This window comes from Pantherophis guttatus, chromosome 2 (genome assembly GCF_059756535.1).
Source record: "Pantherophis guttatus breed Tessera chromosome 2, ASM5975653v1, whole genome shotgun sequence".
NCBI classification, from domain to species: Eukaryota; Metazoa; Chordata; class Lepidosauria; order Squamata; family Colubridae; genus Pantherophis; species Pantherophis guttatus.
The window spans coordinates 179,903,374-179,928,589 of NC_142064.1; the positions used below are offsets into that span (position 1 = coordinate 179,903,374).

Sequence of the window (25,216 nt, forward strand, 5' to 3'; positions counted from 1 at the left end):
CCAGGTTTAGTCTAGGAAATTGAAAAACATCTTGGAGGAAGGTGACGGCAAGCCATCTTTACATTATTGTTAAGAAGATGACATGGATTTCCCCATGAAGTCACCATCAGCTACTGTTTCCCTCCCCGCCCCCCCCATTTATACAAGCCAATCAAGTGGGATCAAGTGATCTACAGACTACCCTTGATATGATGGAAATAAGGGTTCCACGTGGCTCAGAGATACACTCTCCACGTTTACCGGGTTAACACGAATGTTTTTCGTTTTTACTTTTCTTCCAAGTTGTTTTTTTTTTTTTTAAAGGTCGATAGTCGACGTTTTCTTTCTTATCTACATATTCTTCCTTACGTAGATAAGACAAAAGAGTTAAGGAACTGCTATTTTGGTTCAATGAGGGAGGGGGGAAAACCCTCTTATTTGCGGGAGGGAGGGGGAAGCTTTCCTGTAAGATTTCCGTTCTGCCGATTTTGAATTCTCAACTTTGGCTCTACCGATTCGGTTCGGCACCAGCCAACACGATCGCCTTCGCCTAGTACAAATCATTGGCAAGCTGTCTTCAGAAAAGGGAGCCCCGCATAGCATCTTTTATTCAGATTTTGTCTCCGGCACCCCCACCCCCCTTTTCTCTCCCAGAGCTTGATGATCCCAAGCCCTGCAGTCTTGACAAAGCAGTTACCTGCACCTGGATTCAGGGGGGGGGGACGAGCGTCTCCTCCGAAAACCCTTTGACCAATTCCCCGAACCCTCCCATTTGCCAACCAGAGTTGATCGCACGTGGGAATCCACCCACCGCCCGCTCTCAGGTTCGCTTCTCTTAACCCCGCCTCAAACAGGAGGAGGCGCTCGTCTCCCACACGGTCGTGTTTATGGTAATAGCCGCCGCTAGATTTTTTTTTTTTTTAAGGGAAAAAAAAAGTTGAGGCGGCTCTACTATTACCTGTATTACAGTAGCACCGGCACAGGGGAGGAGTGAAGGAAGCAACCTAGGAGACAAGCGGTGAGAGGAGGAGGAGGAGGAGGAGGAGCAAGAGCCGCGGGCGGAGCGGCGCTGCAAGACTCTCTGGCGAGGAGCGCTCGGCGCCTTGGCTAGCTGGCGGCCCTACTTTCCCTGGAAGCAAAAGCCCGGGAAAAAGAAGTGGGCTCGACCTCTCTAGGGACCAGGCTAAGCGGCAGCAACAGCCCCGCCTCTTTTTAAGGGGGGGGGGTGTCTCCCACTGAAGAGAGGAGGTTGGGGGGAGGAGAGGGAAAGGGGGAAAAAAAGCCGACGCCGGCTCGCTTATCAGAGGAGGAGGAGGAGGAGGAGGAGGGACGGACGGCGGCCAGCCCGGGCTGTCGCGTGTTGCCTGCAACGTTCGAAAAAAGCTCTTCTCTCCCCCGCACGCGCCGCTCCTTCCTCCTCGTTCCCCGAGCCGGCTGAGGATGCGAGGCTCCCGCTCGGTCGGTTCCTTCGCTCCCGTTTCCCTGCTCGCCGCGACCCCTCGTCCCAGCCCGCCGTGCCAGCTGCTGGGCTGGGCGGGGGGTTGCTGAACTCTCGCTTTGCATGGGGTGGCCTCCGCCTCCGGCCTCTGCCCGTCTCTCCGCTGCTTGCCCCTGCCGCCGGGAAAGATGCCCCGGCAGGAACTGCCTTTGCCCGAAGGCTGGGAGGAAGCCCGCGACTACGACGGCAAAGTCTATTACATCGACCACGCTACCAAAACCACCAGCTGGGTCGACCCGCGGGACAGGTGAGGAAGGACGGGACCCGGAGGAGGCCGAGCCAGGCGGCCCGGGGTGGAGCCTGCCGCTCTAAGGGCGACAGGTGCCTGGAGCAGGCTGTGCCCTGGTGGGGATAAGAGGGGAAGAACTTGGCCGCGGAAAGTATGTGTGCATTTGGGAACGCGTGTGTGTATTTGTCCGCTCGCTTCCCCTACCCCCCCACTTGTTCCTGGCAGGTCAGGACGATTTGAGAGCGATCTCTGAAGACTGGGGCCAGTATTAGTATAGGTAGCTCTAAGACTTACGACCACAATTGAACCCAAAATTTCTGTTGTTAAGTGAAACATTTCTTAAGTGAGTTTTGTCCCATTTTAGGACCTTTCCTGCCACGATTGTTAAGTGAATCATTGCCCTTGATGTTAGTAACCTGGTTGTTAAGTGAATCTGGCTTTCCCCGTGGTGAAAAGGTTGCAACAGGGTAATCGCATGACCTTGGGACACAGCAGTGGTCACAAGTATGAACCAGCTGCCAAGAGTCTGAAGCTTGATCATAGGACCGTGGGGATGCTGTAACAGTTATAAGTGTGAAAAACAGTCACAAGTCACTTTTTTTCAGTGCCGTTGGAACTTTTGAATGGTCACTAAATGAACTGTTTTAAGTCGAAGACTACCTGCCTCTGGGATGGCTCCGCGCAAGAAGCTGTTTTGAGTAGGAACATACCTAGCAATATTGGCAAAAGAAAGCAGCTTCTGAGTTTATGCAGATGTTTCGTTCTTGGCTTCAGTAAACATACATCAACTGGACAAGGGAGGGTCTGGGGAACATGGACATTATTCAAACAAGCCAAAAGCCAAACCGTTTAATAACTGGGAAACTTCCAGAGACTCCATCCTATTCAAGTGTATTTAGGACAAGGATCAGATCTTTCATTTGTGGTCTTATTGGTGTGTATTTTAATTGTTGTGTATCCTGCATATGATTCATCACTGTCATTCTAAACCCAAGTTGGAGAAGGGCTTTAATTTTTTCACTAATTTTTATGTTTGAATTTCCTCTGCACTTCAGGCTTTCCTCATCTCATTCCTTACTTTTTTCAATTCCAAGAAGTAGGGTAGAGTCAGACTGTTCATTCCATTCCCTTTAGCAGAGTTTCATGCCTAAACAGAGATTTGAACTATACATTGCCAACATCTAACCTGCTTCCTGAAACCGTGCAGAGATATCTTAAATATGCTGACCCACATGGTTGATACATTTAAATGGCATTAGTGGAATGCTTACACAGACAAAGGGCATCATGTCAAAGTTCAGGTGGAAAGCCTGTGTAATTTGAACATGGAAGCTGCCATCGGCTTGCCACACAGCTTCTTTTGTTGCTTTTTTGAATGATTCATTACGTTTTTGGTCTGGTGGGAAATACCTAAAGTGGATGGGTGCAAAAGCTCAATATAAATCCAGTATTCTAATCCCACTTTATAGAACAGTATTTGCTCATGGGCCAGGTAGATATGTGAATGGCTTCCACTGTCAACTTCCTTGCATGCATTTTTTTCTGTTATGATTACACCACATGCTTAGAATTCAGCAAAGGTATGAAACTCAAGTGTTCCATTATGTAATCTATCTTATTTCCTGGAGCCCTACTTCAGTGATATATTGGTAGCTGTTCAGGCAGTATCCTTAAAATCATTGACTCCTTTCTTCATTTCATACGGTGAATCCTAAAATTTGAATTGGCTCCCAGATACTTATGCAAATCAAAGGCTAACTGGAATGGTGCTAGTCAGGACTAGCTTCCTCCTCCATTTTTCAGACTTGTCAGAACACAGAATTGCACCTGCTGAACTAAAGGTGTGTCTTAGGAAACTGGTGGTGGAATTAAACAGGTGCATAAAACTTGTTTGACTCCCCAGTTATACTTGAGGCAACTCAGTTTATTTTTTGAAAAAGCTGTTTTTCTAAGTAGCTACATTTGTACATCTTAAATAAATACATTTGGTATTTAACTAAAATAACTACAATATATTATTATTCTTTAGACACTGTTGTTAAAAGCAGAGCAGTATTATATCTGTAGAAGTATTTAAACTACCTTGAATTTCACTGCTTGCTATGCAGATTAAAAGATGTAAATTTTCATTATACCATTGCTTCTTTTTCCATGCTTCTTGCTAGGGTGAGTGGGGTATGTATGTATTTGCCCCCTTGTCTTATTAATGATATACTACTCAGTGTGGGTAAAATTGTTGCTCCATGCATCCCTGAGTATTCTTTAGCTTCTTTGCTGTCTTCTTAAAAAGATACCAATTATATTTTTAATCATTATACATTTTTCATTGAGTTCAAGTTGAAAGCCTTGGTGTGTTTGTTTGTTTTATTAAATTTATATACCGCCCTACTCCCGAAGGACTCAGGGCGGTGAACAGGCACAAAATAAAATACATAAATACAAAAACTTAGAAACATAATTAGAACCAAATTAAATAATTTAGCCCAAGACAATTAAAAATCCCAATAATTTAAAACAAATTAAAATTTCAATTTAAAAATTTAAAAGAAAGGGGAGAAAATTAGGCCAGGCCGGCTTGCTGGAATAGGAGGGTCCTAAGAGCATGGCGGAAAGTGCCAGATCCAGGATCCTCCGTATCTCCGGGGGGAACTCGTTCCAGATAGTGGGTGCCCCCACAGAGAAGGCCCTCCCCCTGGGGGCCGCCAGTTGACACTGCTTGGCTGACAGCACCCAGAGGAGCCCCTCTCTATGAGAGCGTACCGGCCGGTGGGAGGCTGTTTGTGGTAGGCGGTCCCGTAAATAACCAGGTCCTAAGCCATGGAGCGCTCTAAAGGTGGTGACCAAAACCTTGAAGCGCACCCGGAAGACCACCGGGAGCCAGTGCAGCTCGCGCAGGACAGGTGTCACACGGGAGCGCCATGTTGCTCCCATAACCACCCGCGCGGCCGCATTCTGCGCCAGTTGGAGCCTCCGGGTGCTCCTCAAGGGGAGCCCCATGTAGAGAGCGTTACAATAGTCCAGGCAGGAGGTGACGAGGGCATGAGTGACAGTGTGTAGGGAGTCCCGATCCAGAAAGGGACGCAACTGGCGAATCAGGCGAACCTGATGAAAAATCCTCCTGGTCACGGCTGTCAAGTGCTCTTCTAAAGACAGCCGTGAATCCAGGAGGACGCCCAAGTTGCGAGCCCTCTCCATGGGGGCCAGCGATTCGCCCCCAATAGTCAGCGATGGCGTCAACTGATTATATTGGGACGTCGGAAACCACAGCCACTCGGTCTTGGATGGGTTGAGCCTGAGCCTGTTCCTCCCCATCCAGATCCGCACGGCCTCCAGACACCAGGACATCACTTCAAGGGCATCATTGGGGTGGTCCGGGGTGGAGATGTACAGCTGGGTGTGGGATATATTTTATTAAAAATATTTTATTCAAAATAATAAGATGCTTTTGTCTTAGACTATATCTAACACAAAAGCATCTTTAGCTAAAATGTTGGCATTTGATCCAGAGCAACTTTTGAATTAACAGAAATGTTGATCTTCAAATATAGAAGAATGTATGTGTATATTGAGTATATATTGATATTCAAGTGTAGATTGAGTACTTGCGCAACTTCCTTCCCCACCAAATATATGATAAAATAGTCAGAATGAATTTTATTCATTCTCTATTATGACTTACCACATCTTGATTTTGTATAAATGGGAAGACAGGTTTAATAATTTTTCACACCTTAATGTAAAGGCTATGTGAAAGATAATGGACAAACTTCTAGATTTCATGGCTTCTTTGCAACAATATGGAAATCCAGCAAGCTGAACAAGGTGTGAAATGGTGGCTCAGGGATAATATTAATTGCTAATATTTTCTGTGCCATTTACTTATATGACCTGTGTATTCAAATAAAAAAGGGTTCTTTAGAACACCTTACCTATGTTGCTTGTGTTAAACAACCAGATGACAGTTATTAATAATGAAAAATGATCTACTAGTAAAACTACTTCCTGTTCAAATTTCTGTTAAATTGTTGCCAGACCAAAATCAAGACACCCAAGGTATAGCATAATACCGATATGACTACAATTAAAGAATAATGTTTTTAAAAGAAAGTATTGAAGTCTAAATGTCCAATTTAATAATACTATCTGTAATGTATTGTGTTAGATTTATAGTGTTTAGTTCTGCAAATTCTAGCCAGAAATCTTGAGGTCACTTAAAGTTTGTGGCATCTCTGATTTTGATATAGTACAATTATTACTTTACTATGTTCTGTGGTATTCTTCAGGATGATAATTTTTGGGTTTCAATATCATATCCCCTCACTTCCCTTTTCTGGGAATTTTTTCAATAATGAATGAAAATCTGAATGTATTCTTGGATTGCAGAACATATTTCAACCAAACTCAGAGATTGACAATTGACACTCTTAGATCAGAATGTAGGTAATTTAGTTGCCCCGTGTTTCTGACTTACAGTATTATAAACATGAAAGCAAAAAGTTATTAGAGAGAAGGTATGTTGCTTTGTGTGTGTTTTACAGATAAAGTATTAGAAATGTAGATTACAGTAATTCCAGGAAATACCTGGGATAGAACTAAAATGTGTCTCAAATATTTTATGTGATTCTCCCTTTACTGTATTGCAGTTTTAGACAATGAACTAAAACACATTGATTCAGACATAGTCATGTTTACTTTAAAATTAATGCTATGCTGTCCACATTTTGAGAGGAATAAGAATTTAGTGTTAGAAGGACATATTAAATTCTAAAACCTGTTAAATCAACATTGTTAAGAAAATACCCAGTATCATAATCAAATGGAAAAGATAGATTTGAGAAAAATGTAAAATATTAAGACAGCAATGGCTAACCTTTTCCAGACCGAGTGCCCAAAGCACACGTGCCTGAACCTTCAAATGCAATGCACACATAGCCCCCAGGCATGCACCTTGTCCCCCATGCACACGCGGCCCCCATGCATGCGTCCTGTGCATACGTACGCCCCGTGCATACACGTGCTTTGTGCATACACCCTGCCCTCGTGCATGCACGCTCCCTGGATGCACTCCGCACATGCATCCTGCACATGCACGCCCCCCCACACACCCCCTGCATATGCGCGGCAGAGATCCAAAGACCAGCTGGCCCATGGGAGGTGTGCACGTATGCATGACGGAGCTGAACTGGGGCAACAGTTTGTGTGTCCACAGAGAGGGCACTGTGTGCCACCTCTGGCAGGTGTGCTATAGGTTCGCCATCACGGTATTAGGGTGCAGAAAGAAGTCCAGATTGCTAAAAATGCTTTCTTTATGTGATTTGGGGGTTATGAAGTCATCACATATATTACATCACATATTATGATGACTTCATTATCTCCAAATACTAAATGTGTTTAAAATACAAGTAAGTAAACTTTGTGTAAAACTTTGTGTAAAAACCATAACTTGCTGCTTTCTTTTCTGTTCGGTATGGACATAGTTCTTTAATATCAGATCAATGAACTATCTAGCTTGGAACATCCAGTTGAGTGGTATTTCAGTATTTTAGATAGATATTTCAGATAAAATTTTCCTGTTCTAGAATATGCTTATTCTAGAATGTGAAACACTTAAAACTTTTTTGAGAAAATTAAGCTATAGACTAGAAATACATAAACTGCGGCACTGGGCCGTAGCTAGATTGCATTCCCATGGCTATTTCCATTGTCCAAGGGTCATATTGTTTTCAAGATCAGAATGTCGCTCCATAACTGACATGTGTGAGCAAGTATGTGTGTACATAAAACATTAGCTTTCTTTAAGCACTGAACCTGGAAAAAAGTATTTTCTCTCTAGGTGGAACGATGTACCATTTTTACTAAGTTAAGGGTATCAGGATTCTCTTTTTTGGCTATTAACTACTGAAATGATTTTTTTCCTAGCTGTGTTTGAAAACTCATCTAACTGTTTCAGCAGTATTTCCAAATCTATGTGATAATTCCTACTAGGATTTTTGTGATCTTGATAACAGTATCCTTTCAATGGGGAAGCAGAGATTCGAATTGTAACAATCAAAATCCAGGTTTTCTTTAAAAAGTGAGAATTTTATAGTGGATTCAGCCTCTCTTCCAACTTAATATTCTCCAGATGTTTTGGATCCCAGTTCTCATTATTTCTGATTATTCTGGCTTGTACTTCAAAATATCTGGAGAGCATTAGGATGGAAAGTAGAGGCCACAGATCTTTGGTAAACCTATCTTGAAGATGAAAAGTTACAAGCATGGCGCTGTCTTGTGGCTCTTTTTGTTTTAGGTTTACCATAACTACAGTTTTTTTTCTGGTACGGTAACCAGAGACTGGCTTAAGAAGCAAACTGTGGGAACATTGTCTGCTTAGAGACTAGTTGGCAATCAAAAATAGTAAGCTTAAAGCAAGGCACAAAGTGTTGTTTCCAATTGGTACACACAGGTGCATTTAATAGTAAACCAAGCCTATGGCTGTTATATCAACTTGGCTCAATATATACATCATATGTGACACATTCTTATACCAGTGTTAGAACCATTTCTTTGCAAGCATTTTTTAAAAAAAGATTCCTGAGTTCTTATAATAAAACATTAGTTTAGCAGATATTTATAGAAAATTATTGTTATGTATCAAAATTCGACAATCCCAGTATTCATATTATTTACCAATCAAATTCCTTTGAGATATCATGGATATATTTGTGAGAAGAAATTTAAATCATACCCCAACCTTGAATTTAGTAGATGAAGAACTAAAACTTGTAAGGATTTCTAAAACATGTCTCATTTTTCCTTACATTTTTTTACTTTTTTAAAATGGTAACTTAAAAGTTGGCCAAGGTTTTTTGGAGGGAAGGAAGGAAGGGGACAAAGAAAGAAAATGCATCAAAATTTGCACTTATTAGCAAGGTTCCTGAAACTCCAAACCCTCTATCGAACCTTTAAATCAGTTTGAATAATTATCAGGAATCATTGAGTTGAGGTGGAATTACCCCCAAAGAAATATGACTTTTTGGAGCTACTGTAAGTTTCCAGTAAAAGTGTTGCATTCTGTATGAAGTTATATTCAATGTCACATTTTTAAGATTGGTTATTTAAAAGCCATACTTTAAAAAATGTACAAGGCATAGATGTAATATAAACTGAATCATGTTCTTCATATGTTCATATTAAAAATGGCTTTCTTCACATTTCAAGATTGTCAAAAGTTTTTGCATATGTTCCAGACTGTCTTCTTTTTATGGACAAATGCGTTTTCAAACCATCTTATAGGCTTAAGTGCATGTGGGAGTCTGTTTAGTGACTGAGGTGAACATTGTTTTGTTGGTGGTTAGCTATAATTTAATCTGGCCTTCCCAGAAGGCTGGAGCAGTTGCCATCCTTGGTTAGTGCGCCTCTGAGGGAAAAGATTCACATGAGTGCAGTTGGCTGCCTTTGCTTCGTTACCAATCAAGAAAGGGCAACAGATTGGGAAGGTCTGCAGCTGCATAAGCTCCAATTCTGCCAAAAAGAATAATGAGAGTAGTCAAGAAAAGGAACAAAAGCTGAGGAGAGATGCCCTACATCTCTGAGATTTTTTCTTTACACTCTGGGTTTTCATTTGCAAATCAGCACTATTCTGTTTGTTGTTTGTGCTTCTCACTGAACTTTTTCCCCCATGGATCTCTTTCTTTGGAAATGTTCATTTTATTTAGCTAAATTTAATTGCATACCACTGAAGCATCATTTAACAGCTAGATTTTTATTTTTGTTTTAGTTTTAAGTGATGTATATAACTGCAGTTTGGTAACTCTACATAAAACTCACACCCAATGTATAATTTTCTTTTGCAAATTAAGTGGCTGGAACAGGGAAAAAGTGCTTCAGTAAAAGTGTGCTTTTATTTGAAACTGATTGTGGGTCTTAATATATAAATAATATTATTATTCCTTAACTTTAAGATAATAATATGTATATATATTATCCTTAGTTACAACATGTAATATTCATGGTTTCAGAATTCAGCTCCCCTTTGGTTTCAATTTGCTAATCATTATTTGATTTTACAAGAGTAAGGATTATTTCATTGCACAATACATAATGCAACAAGGTATGTATAATAACATTGTTTTGGTAGTTTTACCTATGACAAGCTCCCACAGAAAAATGTTGAAAGTAGGTCTTAAATCTTAAATTGAGGGGCATGAATGAGTAAATTGGATTTTCCACTATATGTTGACCAATAGAATAATTAGTCTTTTTAGGCTTTTCTTTAAAGCTTTTTTTTTTAAAAAAAACTGAACTTGATTTACCTTGCCTTAATGTTTAAAAAATCCAGATGTTTTTCATTGTACTAAAAGATAGCTGCTGTATATAAACATGGAGTCAACCTCCCTCTCAGTGATGATGTTACCTAGTTAGGTAATGAAACCTCTGTAAGCAAGCAAGCAAGAAGTTTAGGGAGCACCAAGAGCTCCACAGTTCAAACCTGAGTTAAATATATTCTCTTCTATTGGATCTAAGTGTGCTACTATTGTGCTATTATCATTCTGCCTGCCCCAATATCCATTAAATTATTAATTTTGATATGAAGTAGAAAGTATTGGCAAATTTTATTTTTGTCTGATTCAATTTGTATTCAAAAATTTCAGTCCGGTTTATAATAGTTTTATAATAATTAACCTAAAGAACCACAAAACGCAGACAAAATAGACAAATTTAAAGTTAGAGCATATTTAAAATGACCTATTTCAAGCCATTTTAAAATACTTAGCTTTCTTTTCAGTCAAGTTGGTGTCAAACCCTCTCTGCAAGTAGACATCGTGATCTGAAATTATGTTCAGAAAGACAAGCAGAGAGCATGAGAAACAGGCTTTTTTGTATTGGCACGTGAAGTCATTCTATCATGACATACAGCAGGTATTACTTGTACAAAATGATATCTTTCATTATAATAATCACCTATTCTTTTTAAACGTGATTTTGAATGACTGCTTTATCCTATATTTCCCAACCCTAGTATTTTCTAGTGAGTTGTCCTTATTTTTATTTCCTTTTATTTCCTTTTTTTTTATTGTTGATCCCATTTATTGATGTGTTTGTGCATACCCAGAGCTCGTATTCAGCAGGTTCTGACCAGTTCTGGAGAGCCGGTAGCAGAAATTTTGAGTAGTTTGGAGAACCAGTAAATACCAGCTCCGACTGTCCCCGCCCTCATCTATTCTCTGCCTCCTGAGTCCCAGCTGATCAGGAGGAAATGGGGATTTTGCAGTAACCTTCCCCTGGAGTAGGGAGGGAATGGAGTTTTTACAGTATCCTTCCCCTGGAGTGGGGTGGGAATGGAGATTTTACAGTATCCTTCCCTTGTCACGCTCACCAAGCCACACCCACCAAGCCATGCCCACAGAACCGGTAGTAAAAAAAATTGAATCCAACCACTGTGCATTCCACTACCCATAAAATTAATTGGAGCAATGTACAAGTAACAGGAAAATATAACTGTAAAATGACAATACATTTTAAAAAGTCAGCTGATTAAAAGATATTTTTAAAATATCTTTTAAAAAGGACAGGTAAAAAGCCATTCAGAGTCTTCTAAAACTGTGAGATGGATGGCATATAAATTTTAAAAATAAATTAATAAAATAGGAAGCAGATATATTATCAGTGGACAGGATTAAAAGAAAACTTTATTTTACATAAGCAATCTATTTTCACAAATGTCCTTTCCCAGTCTTATAGCCACCAATATATGCTATTTGGAACAGCAAAGAGTTAGGCATCATATTCATGTATGTTCAACTCTTGTCCCTAACTTTTGGTGATGGCACTGATAGGAGCAAAGAATATTAAAATACAAGTGGAGAGGGTTATAGTTTGCATAGGTTTGTAAGATGGAAAATGTTCCACTCTCCTGTTACAAAAAGTTGGCAAATGCAAAGTTGTCTTTGAACCGGTTTCCAAGTAACATGCTTACTTTGTCCAAAACTCTGCAAACTGGAGAAGGGAATGCTTCCTATAAACTGCCCATTCACCAAATTGTATGAATTATAATGCATCCCAGGCTTCTTGTGTTAGTTCATTTCACAGCAGCGAAACATGTTATTCCTTAAAGTTTAGTACAACAAACATTCCTCCGTTCAGGGTACATAATGCACATGTATTTCCTTTACGAAAGAATGCAAACCTGTCTGTCCACATTTTATTATTGTATTATACTTCTCACCCACCCAACCAATACATTGCTGGAATTCAATAAGGTTATTGTTTGAAAATCCAGAGTATTACTTGGGACCTTTATCAGAGTGAGAATGATTTTAGTATTTGTATTCCTTCAATTATTTCTGTTTCTCAGTTAACCCTATGTATATTTGTTCTTTTTCTATCGCGTAGATACTATGGCAATTGTTACAGCAAGAGTGTAAACCTTAGAAATTATAAATTTGTGAGGAATTAGATGAATTGCAAGTATTTTATGAAAAAAAAATCAATTTTGAAATATAATATAGTTTTTTAAACTTTTCAGCTTTTTGATGAAAACCAAGTGAGGTGATTGAAATCAATTCTATGTTGTTGTTTTTTCATTGTGGTAGTGTACATTAATGTAAGTCCATGTGTTTATGTTTTGTTTCATGAAGTCAATTGTTATTTATAAAATATAATGCACAGAAAAAAAAGTTCATTAAAGCATCTGATTTTGTTGCATTGAACTCTAAAGCTATGAAATGCTTTGGATCACCACAGATTTTAAAGTACATGTTTTTTTCAGACATCAGTGCCAGGCTGATATTACTGTTGTAAGATGTTGCTATGCAAGATTGTCTTAAAAGATGTACCGCTTTAAAGACTTGATGCTTGCCTTTGTACAAGATCTTGCCTAAACATCTTACTAATTCTTTAAGCTTATTCTAACTTATTTTTGGAGTTCTACAATTTTCAAACATTGAACGTCATGCTAATTAGATGGAAGTCACTTTAAAGAGTGTAAACAAATTGTCTTTCATTGTTTAGTGAAATGATATGTAGGAAATCCTTACCAACTGCAATTGGCATTGGCAACTTGGTTGCTCAGTGATGCAGTCACAAAGTGAAAAACTCATGTAACAGTGCCCACCTTATGATAGCAGTTCTGCAATTGTTAAGTGAATCGCCATGGGTCATTAAGTGTGATGTCACATGACTGACTTGACACTTCCTGCCAGTTTTTCCATTGACTTTGCTTGTCGGAAGCTGGCTGTGAAGTTTGCTAATGACAATCACATGACTGCGGGATTCTTGTGATCATTATAAATGTGCCAGTAAACCAGTTGCCAAGATCCTGAATCGTAATTACATAACTCTGGGGACATTACAACTTCAACAATTGTTCACATGTTTCTCTTAAATAGTCACTGAATAAGCAGTCAGTAAGTGAAGATTACTTGTATATCAGGATAGATTGCTTAGGTAAAAAACAAATGTTGTAATTGGTAAATTATCTAACATTTATAGAATATATTTTGGTGGCTTAATGATCAAAATGTGCCCCCTCTTCCAAAAACCCTAAAAAAATTAAACTTTGAAGTTGCAGCCTATATATATATATAAAACAAACTTTATTGAATTTAAAAATTTAAAAATACAAAATTATACAAATTTTTCTCAATCGTAAAATTGCATATACAATACACAACCCCACCGACAAGCTAAATATATGTACCTGTATATATATATATGTATATATACACATACATACATACATACATACATACATACATACATACATACATATATAAACAGTGATTTATTTCTTATTCTATCTACCTTACGGTGCTTATTTGTTACATTTGATTTTTCCTAAATTTAGTCTTTACCCTTTTTTCTTTTGATTTATCCACTTATACCATCTATTCCATACTTCAAAATATTTTGAGTCTTCCTTGTCTTTTAATTTTAATGTTAATTTATCCATTTCTGCACATGCGTAAATTTTTTGAATTATCTCCTGGTCTGTTGGCAAACGATATGTTTTCCATAATTGTGCTAGTACCAATCTTGCCGCCGTAATTATATGTAGTGTTAAGTATTTTATGTCCTGTCTAATGTTCCTTTTGATCATGCCTAATAAAAAGATTTCTGGTTCTAATTCAATTTCTTGATCTGTTATTTCTACTATCCATGTTTTTATTTTGCTCCAATATTTCTTGATTTCTGGGCAAAGCCACCATGAATGGAAGAAAGTATCCTGAGCTTGCTTACATTTCCAACAAGCCGAATTTACATTCGGGTACATTTTCGCTAACCTCGAAGGAGCTAGATACCATCTGTACCACATTTTATAATGAGTCTCCTTATATGCTACTGATTTTGTCATACTGTAATTGTTTTCCCAAGCCCTTTCCCATTCTTCTAGCTGTATACTGTGCCCAATGTTCCTTGCCCAAGCTATCATCTGTCCTTTAACCAATTCTTCTGCCAAATCAAATTCTAGTAGGTATTTGTAAATTTTTTAAATTGATTTTTCTTCTTTGGATTCTAATAATTTGTCTAATCGATTTGGTTTTGGGTCTATTCCTCCCTCCTCCTGGTCTTTCCTATATCTTGTTTTAATTTGTGAGTAGGGCCACCAGTCTATTAATATTCCTTGTTCTTTTAATTCCTCTCTTGTTTTCAGTCTTCCTTGTGAGTCTAGTATCTCTCTATATCTTAACAATTTTTGTTTCGATAGTGTGTTGGGGTATGTTATTGCTTCTATTGTTGATAGCCAACTGGGTACTTTCATATAATGTTTACTTTTGGTTTCTTGCCATGTACTAATTAATGATTTCTTAATTACATGATTATTGAAATGTTTATATATTTTATTTCTAGGGCTCCATAGAAAGGCATGCCACCCTTCATTAAATCATGGCCTTCTAATTGTAATAATCTTTGATTTCCCAATGTTACCCATTCTCTAATCCATGTTAAGCTTGAAGCTTTATAATTTTTCTCCCATGCCGGAAGTCCGAATCCACCTCTAATTTTATCATCTTGTAATATACTTAATTTAATTCTTGATTTTTCCCCTCCCACACGAAATTAGTAGTTATTTTATCCAAATTAATAAAGAATTTCTTGTCTAATTTTATTGGAATTGTTTGGAATAAATAAAGGAGTCTTGGCAGTATATTCGATTTTATTGCTGCAATTCTTCCCAGCAATGACAATTTTAATTTCCCCCATTTTACCAAATCCTCTTTTATGTTTTGGACCAAAGGGTCATAATTATTTTCTTTTATCGTTACACTTCTGGGTGTCAAATGTATCCCTAGGTATTTCACCTTTTTAACTACTTGTAATCCTGAATCTTTTACTAATTTCTCCACATGTTTTGCTATCATGTTTTTCGTTATCATTTTAGTCTTTTCCTTATTAATTTTTAAGCCCTTTACCTTTCCAAATTTCTCTATCTCTTTTATTAATTTTGGTGTTGTTTTTATTGGATCTTCTATGAAGAAGACAAGGTCGTCCGCAAACGCTTGGACCTTGTATTCTTTTTTTACGTTTAATCCTTTTATTTCTTTATTTGACCTAATCCTAATTAATAAGTTTTCCAAAGTCAAAATAAAAAGTAAAGGTGATAGCGGGCAGCCCTGCCGTACTCCTTTATTTATTCCAAAAAAATTTGTTGGGTCCCCATTTACTAAAATACTTGCCTTTTGATTCCTATATATTGACGATATCATTCTTGTAAATTTCTCTCCAAATTTTATATTTTTAATTTGATGTATCATGAACTGCCAATTAACTTGATCAAATGCTTTTTGTGCATCCAGAAATATCAGTGCTGCCTGTCTCTCTGGATGCATCTCATAGTATTCTAAAACATTAATTACCATTCTTATATTGTTTTTTATTTGCCTTGTGGCAAGAAAGCATTTTGATCCTGATGTATTCTATTGTTTAATATTTTTTCATCCTATTTGCAATTATGTTCATGAAAATTTTGTAGTCAGTATTTAATAAGGAGATCGGTCTATAATTTTTTATTAATGTGATATCTGCTCCTTCTTTCGGTATCAGGGATATATATGCTTCCTTCCATGTATTTGGTAGCTTTGCCTCCATCAATGCCTCGTTGTATGTTTCTAATAATATCCCATTTAGTGATTCCCCTAAACTTTTATAAAGCTCCATTGGTAGACCATCTGTCCCCGGCGTTTTATTATTTTTTTGCCTCTTCAATGCTTCTTCTAACTCCCCTATGGTAATTTCCTTGTCAAGTAGCTCTTTTTCTTCCTCTGTCAATATTGACATCCCTTCCCCACTTAAATATTGTTCTATTTCCTCCGCTGTTACTTTTGTCTTTCTCGTATAGCTCTTGATAGTATTGAATTATTATTTCTTTTTTCTTCTCTAAACTCTGTTGAATTATGCCCTTTCTATCTTGTAATTTTTGAATTGTTCTTTTTTTCCTTTCTTTCCTCAACCTATACGCCAACCACCTCCCAGATTTATTTGCATGCTCAAAATAATTCTGCTTTATGTATTTCAATGCCATTGCGTATTTTCCCTGTTCTAATATAGTCAGATTATGTTTCACCGCTGTCCATTTGACTCTAATTTGTTCATCTCCCAGGTTTTCCTGTAATTTTCTTTCCCATTTTTAAATTTCTTCTTGTGCCTTATTATATTCTTTTTCCCTCTCTTTTTTCCGTTTTGCATTGTAAGCTATAGTCAGACCTCTCACATACGCCTTAGTTGTGTCCAATAAATTTTGTAGGGAGGTATGTTGTTTTATGTTCTCCTTATAGAACAATTTTAATACCTTCTCCATATATTCCTTATATTCCTTCTCTTTCAATAGTTGTATATTCATTGTCCATCTGCTTTTTTTTCTCTGCCGTCCTTCCATGTCAGCATTATTGGATTATGATCCACCCACTTATTAGACAATATTTCTACCGTTTCTATCTCTAACAACAATGTATTAGTTACCCATGCCATATCCAGTCTAGACCAGGACTTGTGTGGGTTTGGATAATATGTAAAATTTTTAACTTCCGGATTATGAAATCTCCAACTGTCTACCATATTTAATTCTTCTACCAAATCTATAAAGGTTCTGGGCAATACATTTTTCTTATTTTTATTTTTCTGGGCACTTTTATAATCCTTTCTTACGTCCATAATCGCATTAAAATCTTCGATCAAACATACATTTTCCATTTTTTGTTCTATAATTTTCTCATGCACTTTTTATAGAATTCTGATTGTCGACTATTTGGAACATATATAACCACCAATAAAATGTTTTTATAATTGAATTTTACTTCTATCATCACTATTCTCCCTTCCGAGTCTACATACTTTAAATTACTATCTATTTCTTCCTTAACATATAGCACAACCCCTCTTTTTTTTTTCCTTCAGCTAATGCTGCATATGCTTTGCCTAACTTCTTATATTGTACATATTTTTCCTCTTGTTTTCTTATGTGTACCTCCTGGAGGCACACAATATCTGTATTTTGTTTCCAAATTTTTCTTAATGTTTGATGTCGCTTGGATAGTGAGTTAAAACCGTTTACATTTAACGATAGAATTTTTAGATTTTGTTCCATTTCGTACTAGTTTTCCTGTTGTTTCTTTTTTGTTTCTTCCTGTTCCTTTTCCCCCCCTTGTTTGTACTCCTCCTTCCTCCTGAATCTCTCCTTCCTCCTCTTTTTCTCCTTTCTTTAGCAGTCTTTCACGTTCTCGTCTCTGTTTTCCTTTAGTGTTCCATCCCACTTCCTCTTTGCTGTTACTTGATGTTTCAATACCCATCACTTGATCATATAGATCTCTTGCTTTACTTTGTGAGTCCACCCTTATTTTCTTTCCCTGCCACGTTACCAGCATTCCTTCTGGTGTTATCCATCTAAATGGTATATATCTCTTATTTAGTAACGTGGCCAGGAACCAATAATCCTTCTGCAGGTCTCTCATTCTTTTTGGGATTTGCTTCAACGTAATTATGTCTTTGTTCTTTTATTTATTTATTATTTATTTATTATTCGAATTTCTATACCGCCCTTCTCCTTTCGGACTCAGGGCGGTGAACAGCCAAAATAAAAACATTTATACATAAATACGACTAAAAATAGATTTAAAATAATTAAATTTGGCCCATAGTTTAAAATTTATCAATTTAAAATCCATATCAAAATTTAAAACCAACCATAAAATCATAAAATCAAGAGAGACCGGCTAACTGAAAGAGATGAGTTTTTAGGGCTCGACGAAAGGTCCGGAGGTCGGAGATCACTCGTATCTCTGGGGGTAGATTGTTCCAAAGGGTAGGTGCCACCACAGAGAAGGCTCTCCTCCTGGGGGTCGCCAGCCGGCATTGTCTAGCCGACGGCACCCTGAGGAGGCCCTCTCTGTGGGAGTGAACTGGCCAGTGGGAGGCTATTGGTGGCAGAAGGCGGTCCTGTAAGTACCCTGGCCCTAAGCCATGGAGCGCTTTAAAGGTGATCACCAACACCTTGAAGCGCACCTGGAAGTCCACCGGAAGCCAATGCAGCTCGTGCAGGAGAGGAGTCACATGGGAGCGCCCAGTCGCTCCCATAATCCCCCGCGCGGCCGCATTCTGCACCAGTTGGAGCCTCCGGGTGTACCCCAAGGGGAGCCCCATGTAGAGAGCGTTACAATAGTCCAGACGAGAAGTGACGAGTGCTTGAGTGACTGTGCGTAGGGAGTCCCGATCCAGAAAGGGGCGCAACTGGCGTATCAGGCGAACCTGATAAAAAGCCCCCCTGGCCACGGCCGTCATATGCCCTTCTAAGGACAGCCGTGCATCCAGGAGGACGCCCAAGTTGCGGGCCCTTTCCGTGGGGGCCAATGATTCACCCCCAATAACCAGCGATGGCGTCAGCTGGCTATACCGGGACGCCGGCAGCCACAGCCACTCGGTCTTGGAAGGGTTGAGTCGAAGCCTGTTTCTCCCCATCCAGACCCGCACGGCCTCCAGGCACTGGGACATCACTTCCAAGGCATCGTTGGGATGGTCTGGGGTGGAGATGTACAGCTGAGTATCATCAGCGTACTGATGGAACTCCACCCCAAAACCACGGATGATCTCATCCAGCGGCTTCACATAAATGTTGAACAGGAGGGGCGAGAGGACCGACCCTTGTAGCACCCCACAAACAAGGCGCCTCGGGGTCGACCGCTGCCCCCCTGTCAACACGGATTGCGACCGGTCGGAGAGATAGGAGGAGAACCACCCCAAAACGGTGCCCCCCACTCCCAGTCCCTCCAGCCGGCGCAACATGATACCATGGTCGATGGTATCAAAAGCCGCTGAGAGGTCTAACAGGACCAGGATAGAGGAGTAACCCCTATCCCGAGCCCTCCAGAGATCATCCACCAACGCGACCAATGCCGTTTCCGTGCTGTACCCAGGTCTGAAACCGGACTGGAGCGGATCCAAATAGACAGCTTCATCCAGGTACTGTGGAAGCTGTCGCGCCACCACACTCTCAACAACCTTCGCAATAAAGCGAAGGTTGGAGACTGGACGATAGTTAGCCAAAACAGCCGGATCCAGGGATGGCTTCTTGAGGAGAGGCCTCACCACCGCCTCTTTCAAGGCGGCCGGCAGGACACCCTCACTCAAAGAAGCGTTGATAATTTCCTGGAGCCAGCCTCGTGTAACCTCCCGGGAAGCCAGCACCAACCAGGAGGGACACGGGTCCAATAAACATGTGGTGGCGTTCAGCCGTCCCAAGATCCTGTCCACGTCCATCCTTCTTATACAGCATAGGATCATCTTTTGTTATTTTGTAAACAATGTCTCTAACTTTCCTTTTCACAAATCTTACATGTACCTCCCGGGGTAATTTGTTTTGCGCATAATTAGTGTGGACTCTGTATACTTCGTCCAGCTCATTTATTATTTCATCCTTCTCTCTTTGGAGGGCCGGTGCTATCATCTCCGCCATTACTAACGTTAAGTCCTCCTCTCTGTCTTCTGCCACATTTTGAAAGCGTAAAAAGAATGCAGCTCTTTCCATCTCCAATTGCGCCACATTGTTTTCTAATTCTTTATTTAGTCCCATCATTTTTAAATCTTAAAGATTCCATTCTTTCTTCTGTCATTTCTGGGTTTTTTTCTATTGCTATTATCCTTTGGTAATTTTTTAAAATTATTTTTTGTATCGAGTCCATCTTTTCGTCTATCTTCTGGATGTCGCTTTTGACCTCTCTCTTGACCTCATCCATGTCCCTCCTGGTTTCTTCATGGTTCCTAGTCATGCATTCTTGCATTTTAACCATAGTTTCTTGTATTGTCATAAGTGTGGCCTGCATTGTTGGCATACTTAATGCAGTGGGCTGTTTCTCTGATGAAAACATGTCTTTTGTGTCACTGGGGAAGCCGATGGTCCTGCTAGTATTGATGCGGTTTTCTTCCCTGTTTTCACCGTCGTTGTGGTGGTACTAGTCATCTCTTTGAGTATTTTATATTGTTCCACCAAGATTTTATCTACCTTCTCCCAAATCACCATCCAATTTCTATATCACTACCTTCTTTTCCTTCCTTCCTTATCCTCCTACTATCCCCTCCTACTATTTTACACTACTGAGTTAATTTCTAATTATCCTTTTAACCAATTCAATTCAATTCATTAATATCTTAAAAAATTCCTCCCAAAATCCACATTCCTATCTATTAATCAATCAATTAACTTGTCTATTTACTTTAAATAATTAATTCTTACTATATAATAATCAAACTATAAAAAAGAGAAAGAGAAAAACCACTTAGTTTAGGATGACAGATTAAACTCTTAGAAATAATACTAAATTATAAAACAATTAATAATAATTACCACAGTTAATTATGTGTATGGGGTTTAAATAGATTTAAATATTTCTAAAATATACTTTTAGGTTGTATATAGATGTTTATATAGATAATAGTTTACTTTGTAATAAATAGATATAAATATAAATGTCTAGAACAATAAATATATAGGTATGTCCAAAAGGAAAGAGCAAAGGATGTGTTTTCCAAAAGTTCTATAAGTCCAGTGTGTTCCGCTGTGATCTTTTTTCCTTATGTTTCTACTTTCCATTCCAAAATAGAGTCATTCAATATGGCAATCTCCAATCTGCACAGTCACTCGTCAGCGTTTCTATTTTTGCCAATCCACCTCTTTCTTTCCGTTGGGGCTGCTAAGTTGGATAAAATTAATGTCCAATTCACTTCTCAGTCCAGCTATCTAGATCCACCTCTCTGCACGTTCAATATTCTCGTATTTTAACGTTTCAGTCCTTTAATATTTCTCCGCTGGTTTGAAGTTTATTCTCTTCCGTTTTACTCTCCTCGTTGTTTGCCGCCCGTTTACGCTCTGAGTCTTTCTCTTACTCGCTGCCCCTCTGAAAATCACTTTCTCTCCCTTCGGCTTTCCACAAAGGTAAAAAAGAAGTTTAAAGTTTCTTACTCTGCTCACACCGCTTTTCTCCGCACTGTATTCACTCTTCTGCTTCCCGTTGGTCTCGCTCGGGGCGTTGGGCCTCTGAGTCAGCCGCACCGGCTGACTTCTTCTAAGCTTGAACTGAGGGTCCTTCTTGGTGTGGCTGGAGATCGCACCTCTCCTCACCTCCTCCGAAGATTCCCCTCTTTATTACCGGTCCCTTCAGGACCGATCTTTGCCCGAAAGGGCACCAAAAATGTAGAAATTCGGCACTGGGAACAGAGTGCTTCTTTTCCCGTGCCGCCTCGACCCTACGTCACTGCCAGAAGTCCCGAAGTTGCAGCCATTATAAACTCAGTGTTCTATGGGCCTCCATGAAGCAGTTCCTCAGAAAGTGTTATATAGGCCGAAAACAAAACAACCTGTAGGGAGAAAATCAGTGGTGGGATTCAAGTAATTTAACAACTGGTTCTTTGCCCTAATGAACGGCTGGGTGGGCAGGGCCAAGGGGTATGACCGGCAGCACTCGGCCTCCTGCACCCCCTTGGGAGCAAAAACGGGTCACGGGGGTGCTACCCCCTCCCACGCACCCCATTTTGGGCCTAGATGGCCTCCCTGAAGCCTCCCTGCACTTACCTGGGAGCCAAAATGGAAAACATGGGGACTCCTGGAAGGGAAGGGAAGGGAAGGGTCAGAGCCAGTCAGCAATTTACCTACCGGTTTCCCTGAACCTACCCAAACCAGCTGAATCCCACCACTGGAGAAAATGTACTTCATATGCTACATCAGAATAAAATATTGGAACCTATGTCATATTTTTGTAAGCCATAGATCTTGTGTGGCATAAATACCACTCGTTGTAAAGATAGGAAAAGGCAGATTGGTCTTGCATACACAGATGGCTAGGAAAATGCATAAAAAATATTTTCTTGGTGGTCGAAAGACTGGAGTGATCCTTCAAAGTAAAAATGGCTTTGAACAGTATCTAATTGTTAACAAAGTCCAAAACATATACTGAAGCATTTTCAATTTTGTCTTTATGGTTAAAGGAAAATGACATCAGGAGGTTTCTGAAAGCTTTCTTTTTTATCTTCTTACAATCAGCTGCATATTGACTAGGTAAAAATTTCATCCTTGTACTGTAAAAATGTTTATTTTACACATGCATATACTTATTTTTTATGCAAGTCATTAATGGAACATAATTAGACTTACATATTTCATAAATAATAGTCATGGCTTGCTTGCTTGCTTGCTTGCTTGCTTGCTTGCTTCCTTCCTTCCTTCCTTCCTTCCTTCCTTCCTTCCTTCCTTCCTTCCTTCCTTCCTTCCTTCCTTCCTTTTTCATTGGTGATTTTTTAAAAGATATCCAACATTAGGAACAACCTTGGATTTGAATAGAAGTACCAATTAATGGTAGCTATCAGCAGCCAAATAAAACATTTCTGCATTTAACGCCCACATAAGGCCTTAAGGCTGAATAATGCTGGAAAAACTGGCTTCACGGTATTTTGTTCCCAGGTGCAAAGTTAAATACCTGGTGGTATTTAAGTTTTAATATTTTTATTGTAAAAGAAGCAATCATTTTTAAAAGAAGTACTTGATTTAATATAGTAATTGGAATAAATATAAAAAATTTGAAATTGGCTACCATTTCCTGGTGCTGCAAATTGAAGAGTGATTCTAGAGCTACTTTCTACCGTACAATATCATTTCTATAACTATTAAAATTTAATTATGAGTCTTTTTTCCAATAGTACATTCTAATATTTCCCAATAATTGAAATTGAGAACAACAGTACCTATATGAACCACCTAGAAAAGTTTATAATATTCTCAGAGACACAGCTGCTTTTTTTTTCTTTATCTAAGGATAATAGAGAACTGATTGACAGCAAGAAGCGTGGCATGCCGATTAGTCTCTACATAGACTGGTCTATGTTTAGAACAAGAAAATCCAGTTGACCATAGAACTTTTTTCTTTGGTTGTTCAATGCTAACTAATAAAAAGCATGACCTGCAGAGGTCTCCTACATCTGGCTTGGATAAAATAAAACACTAGAGGTTTAGCAGCATATTAATGACAGAATGTTCTGAAATGCTGGACTCTTTCTTCCAGGAGATGCAAATAGGTATTCAAAAAATACTTGCAGCAAGAGTGAAGTCATCCACTGCTACTTCCTGAGGTGCATCTAAATAATACTTCTATTTCTATTCAATCAGAAATATAATTAGTAACAATAATCACTGCTGAGACATCCAGAAGAAATAATGCTTTGCATCTCTTAGTGGAGATCATCAATTGGAGCCAACAATACCCAGTCTGAGCTTTAGTTACATTGGATCAATGTAATTACGCTCAGCAGGATTTGATCAAGTTATTCAACAACTCTTTCTTTGTATTGTATTAAGTGTATTGTATTCTTTTTTTAATCATAATTTTATTAAAAATTACAATAACAGTAGAACTAATACAAAAATTACAATAACAGTAGAACTAATACAAAATAAAAAAGTAGATGCAAAAAAGAAAAATAGAAATGAGAAATAAAAAATGAATAAGAAATATATAAAACATGACTTCCCTGTTCATCATAGCAGGTATAAATAATTTTAGAAATTTACCACCTCCTAAAATGCAACAAATGGTCTCTTTTCCCCAAAATCCAACTCTTATCTATAAACAAATCCTTAAATCCCTTGTCATTTCATTTCTATGTCAGCAAAAAACTATTAAGGTTTACCAAAGATAACATATCTATTTTAACCTTGATCAAATAAACCAACCTTATATTCCTTCCTTTTACTTTTAACAATCTTGATTTGTGGTATTTCCAAACAGTGACATAGAACTTGATTTCACTTTCTTGATTTGTTATTTGTATATACCTTTCAATTATTAAGGGATCAACCTGTTTCCTTTGTATGTTCATTGTAGCACTTTTTCTATGTCATTTTATTGCAGCCTTTCATTTTTAAATCTACTTTCAAATCAATCTCAGGCTTGTCGTGTATATTCCTCTTCCATATCATCTTTTAAACACAATCTAGCTAAAGAGGCAGACAGTCTTAAAACTAACTTCTGGGTCTATTGTTTGAAAACATCCTTAATGTGTCCAATGTTAACATATCTTGCTTCAATCTGTACTTGTAAGTCGAGTTGTGTGTTATTTGCCTATAATTGTAATTAGAGTCCAATTTTTAAAGTCTTATTATTTAAAAAAAATTCAAAACAAAAGTCTTTTTCCATGGGAAGGATTCTTATAATTCATTCCAAAATATTATTTCAAGTTTATCTGCAATCTTTGTCCGTTTATAAGTTTTAATCACCCTTTTGCTGTTCCATATACACAAATTGTATTTAAACTTTTACTAAGGATTGAAGGAAACTCACTCAGTGTGATAAAAGTTATCAATCTAAAGGTTCCTAATAACTGAACAGCAGTTTACAAGAAATTTCCATAAGTGATTAGAAAATGAAGTATGTGAACCCAGTGTCCTTTCAAAGGCCAAGTACAGTGTGAAGGAAATGGCTATTACCAAGTGCTTTAAATCCACCAGAGACAACTGCCTTGCAGTCTCTTCATGAGGAGCCTGAAGCATTTGGGTGATTTCAAGTCTTCTCCTTGACTGGAGAGAAATTATGAAGGGCTGGACTACTTCATTCCACCACGATCATCAGCACATTTTTTTCTTTGCACAACCATGTTCGGTCTTCCATTTATTCCCTGGAAGTTCTAAATGAAACATTCAATATAGCTTTATAATTATTATTCATAACAGTACAAACCAGCAGTGATATGTGCACTAAGGTATTAAGAACATAAGATATACCTTGCTGAATTAGACCCTTGGTCCCTCTAGTCCAGGGGTGTCAAACTCACATCATGGCAGCATCACGTGATGTATTGGGACTTTCCCCCCTTCGCTAAACTGGGAGTGGGCATGGCCAGCGTGTGACACATCTGGCCTGCGGGCTGGAAGTTTGAAGCCCTGCTCTAGTCCAATAGTCTGTTCCCTCAGCAGCCAAACAATTGCACAAAGAAGCCAACTAATCTCCCAGTAGGAGTTGTCCCACTGCCATCAATGGCTAATAGCCATTGATCCT

General features: G+C 38.7%; 1 protein-coding gene across 1 annotated transcript in view; it reads left to right on the forward strand.

Moving 5' to 3' along the window:
• Window positions 1-1,009: 1,009 nt before the first annotated feature.
• Window positions 1,010-25,216, forward strand: part of WWC1 (WW and C2 domain containing 1) — a 110,681-nt gene continuing 86,474 nt past the window's right edge. Inside the window, exon 1 of the mRNA XM_034406175.3 lies at window positions 1,010-1,724. Coding sequence (XP_034262066.2) covers window positions 1,606-1,724 — 119 coding nt within the window. The 5' untranslated portion in view covers window positions 1,010-1,605. The remainder of the gene's footprint in view (window positions 1,725-25,216) is intronic.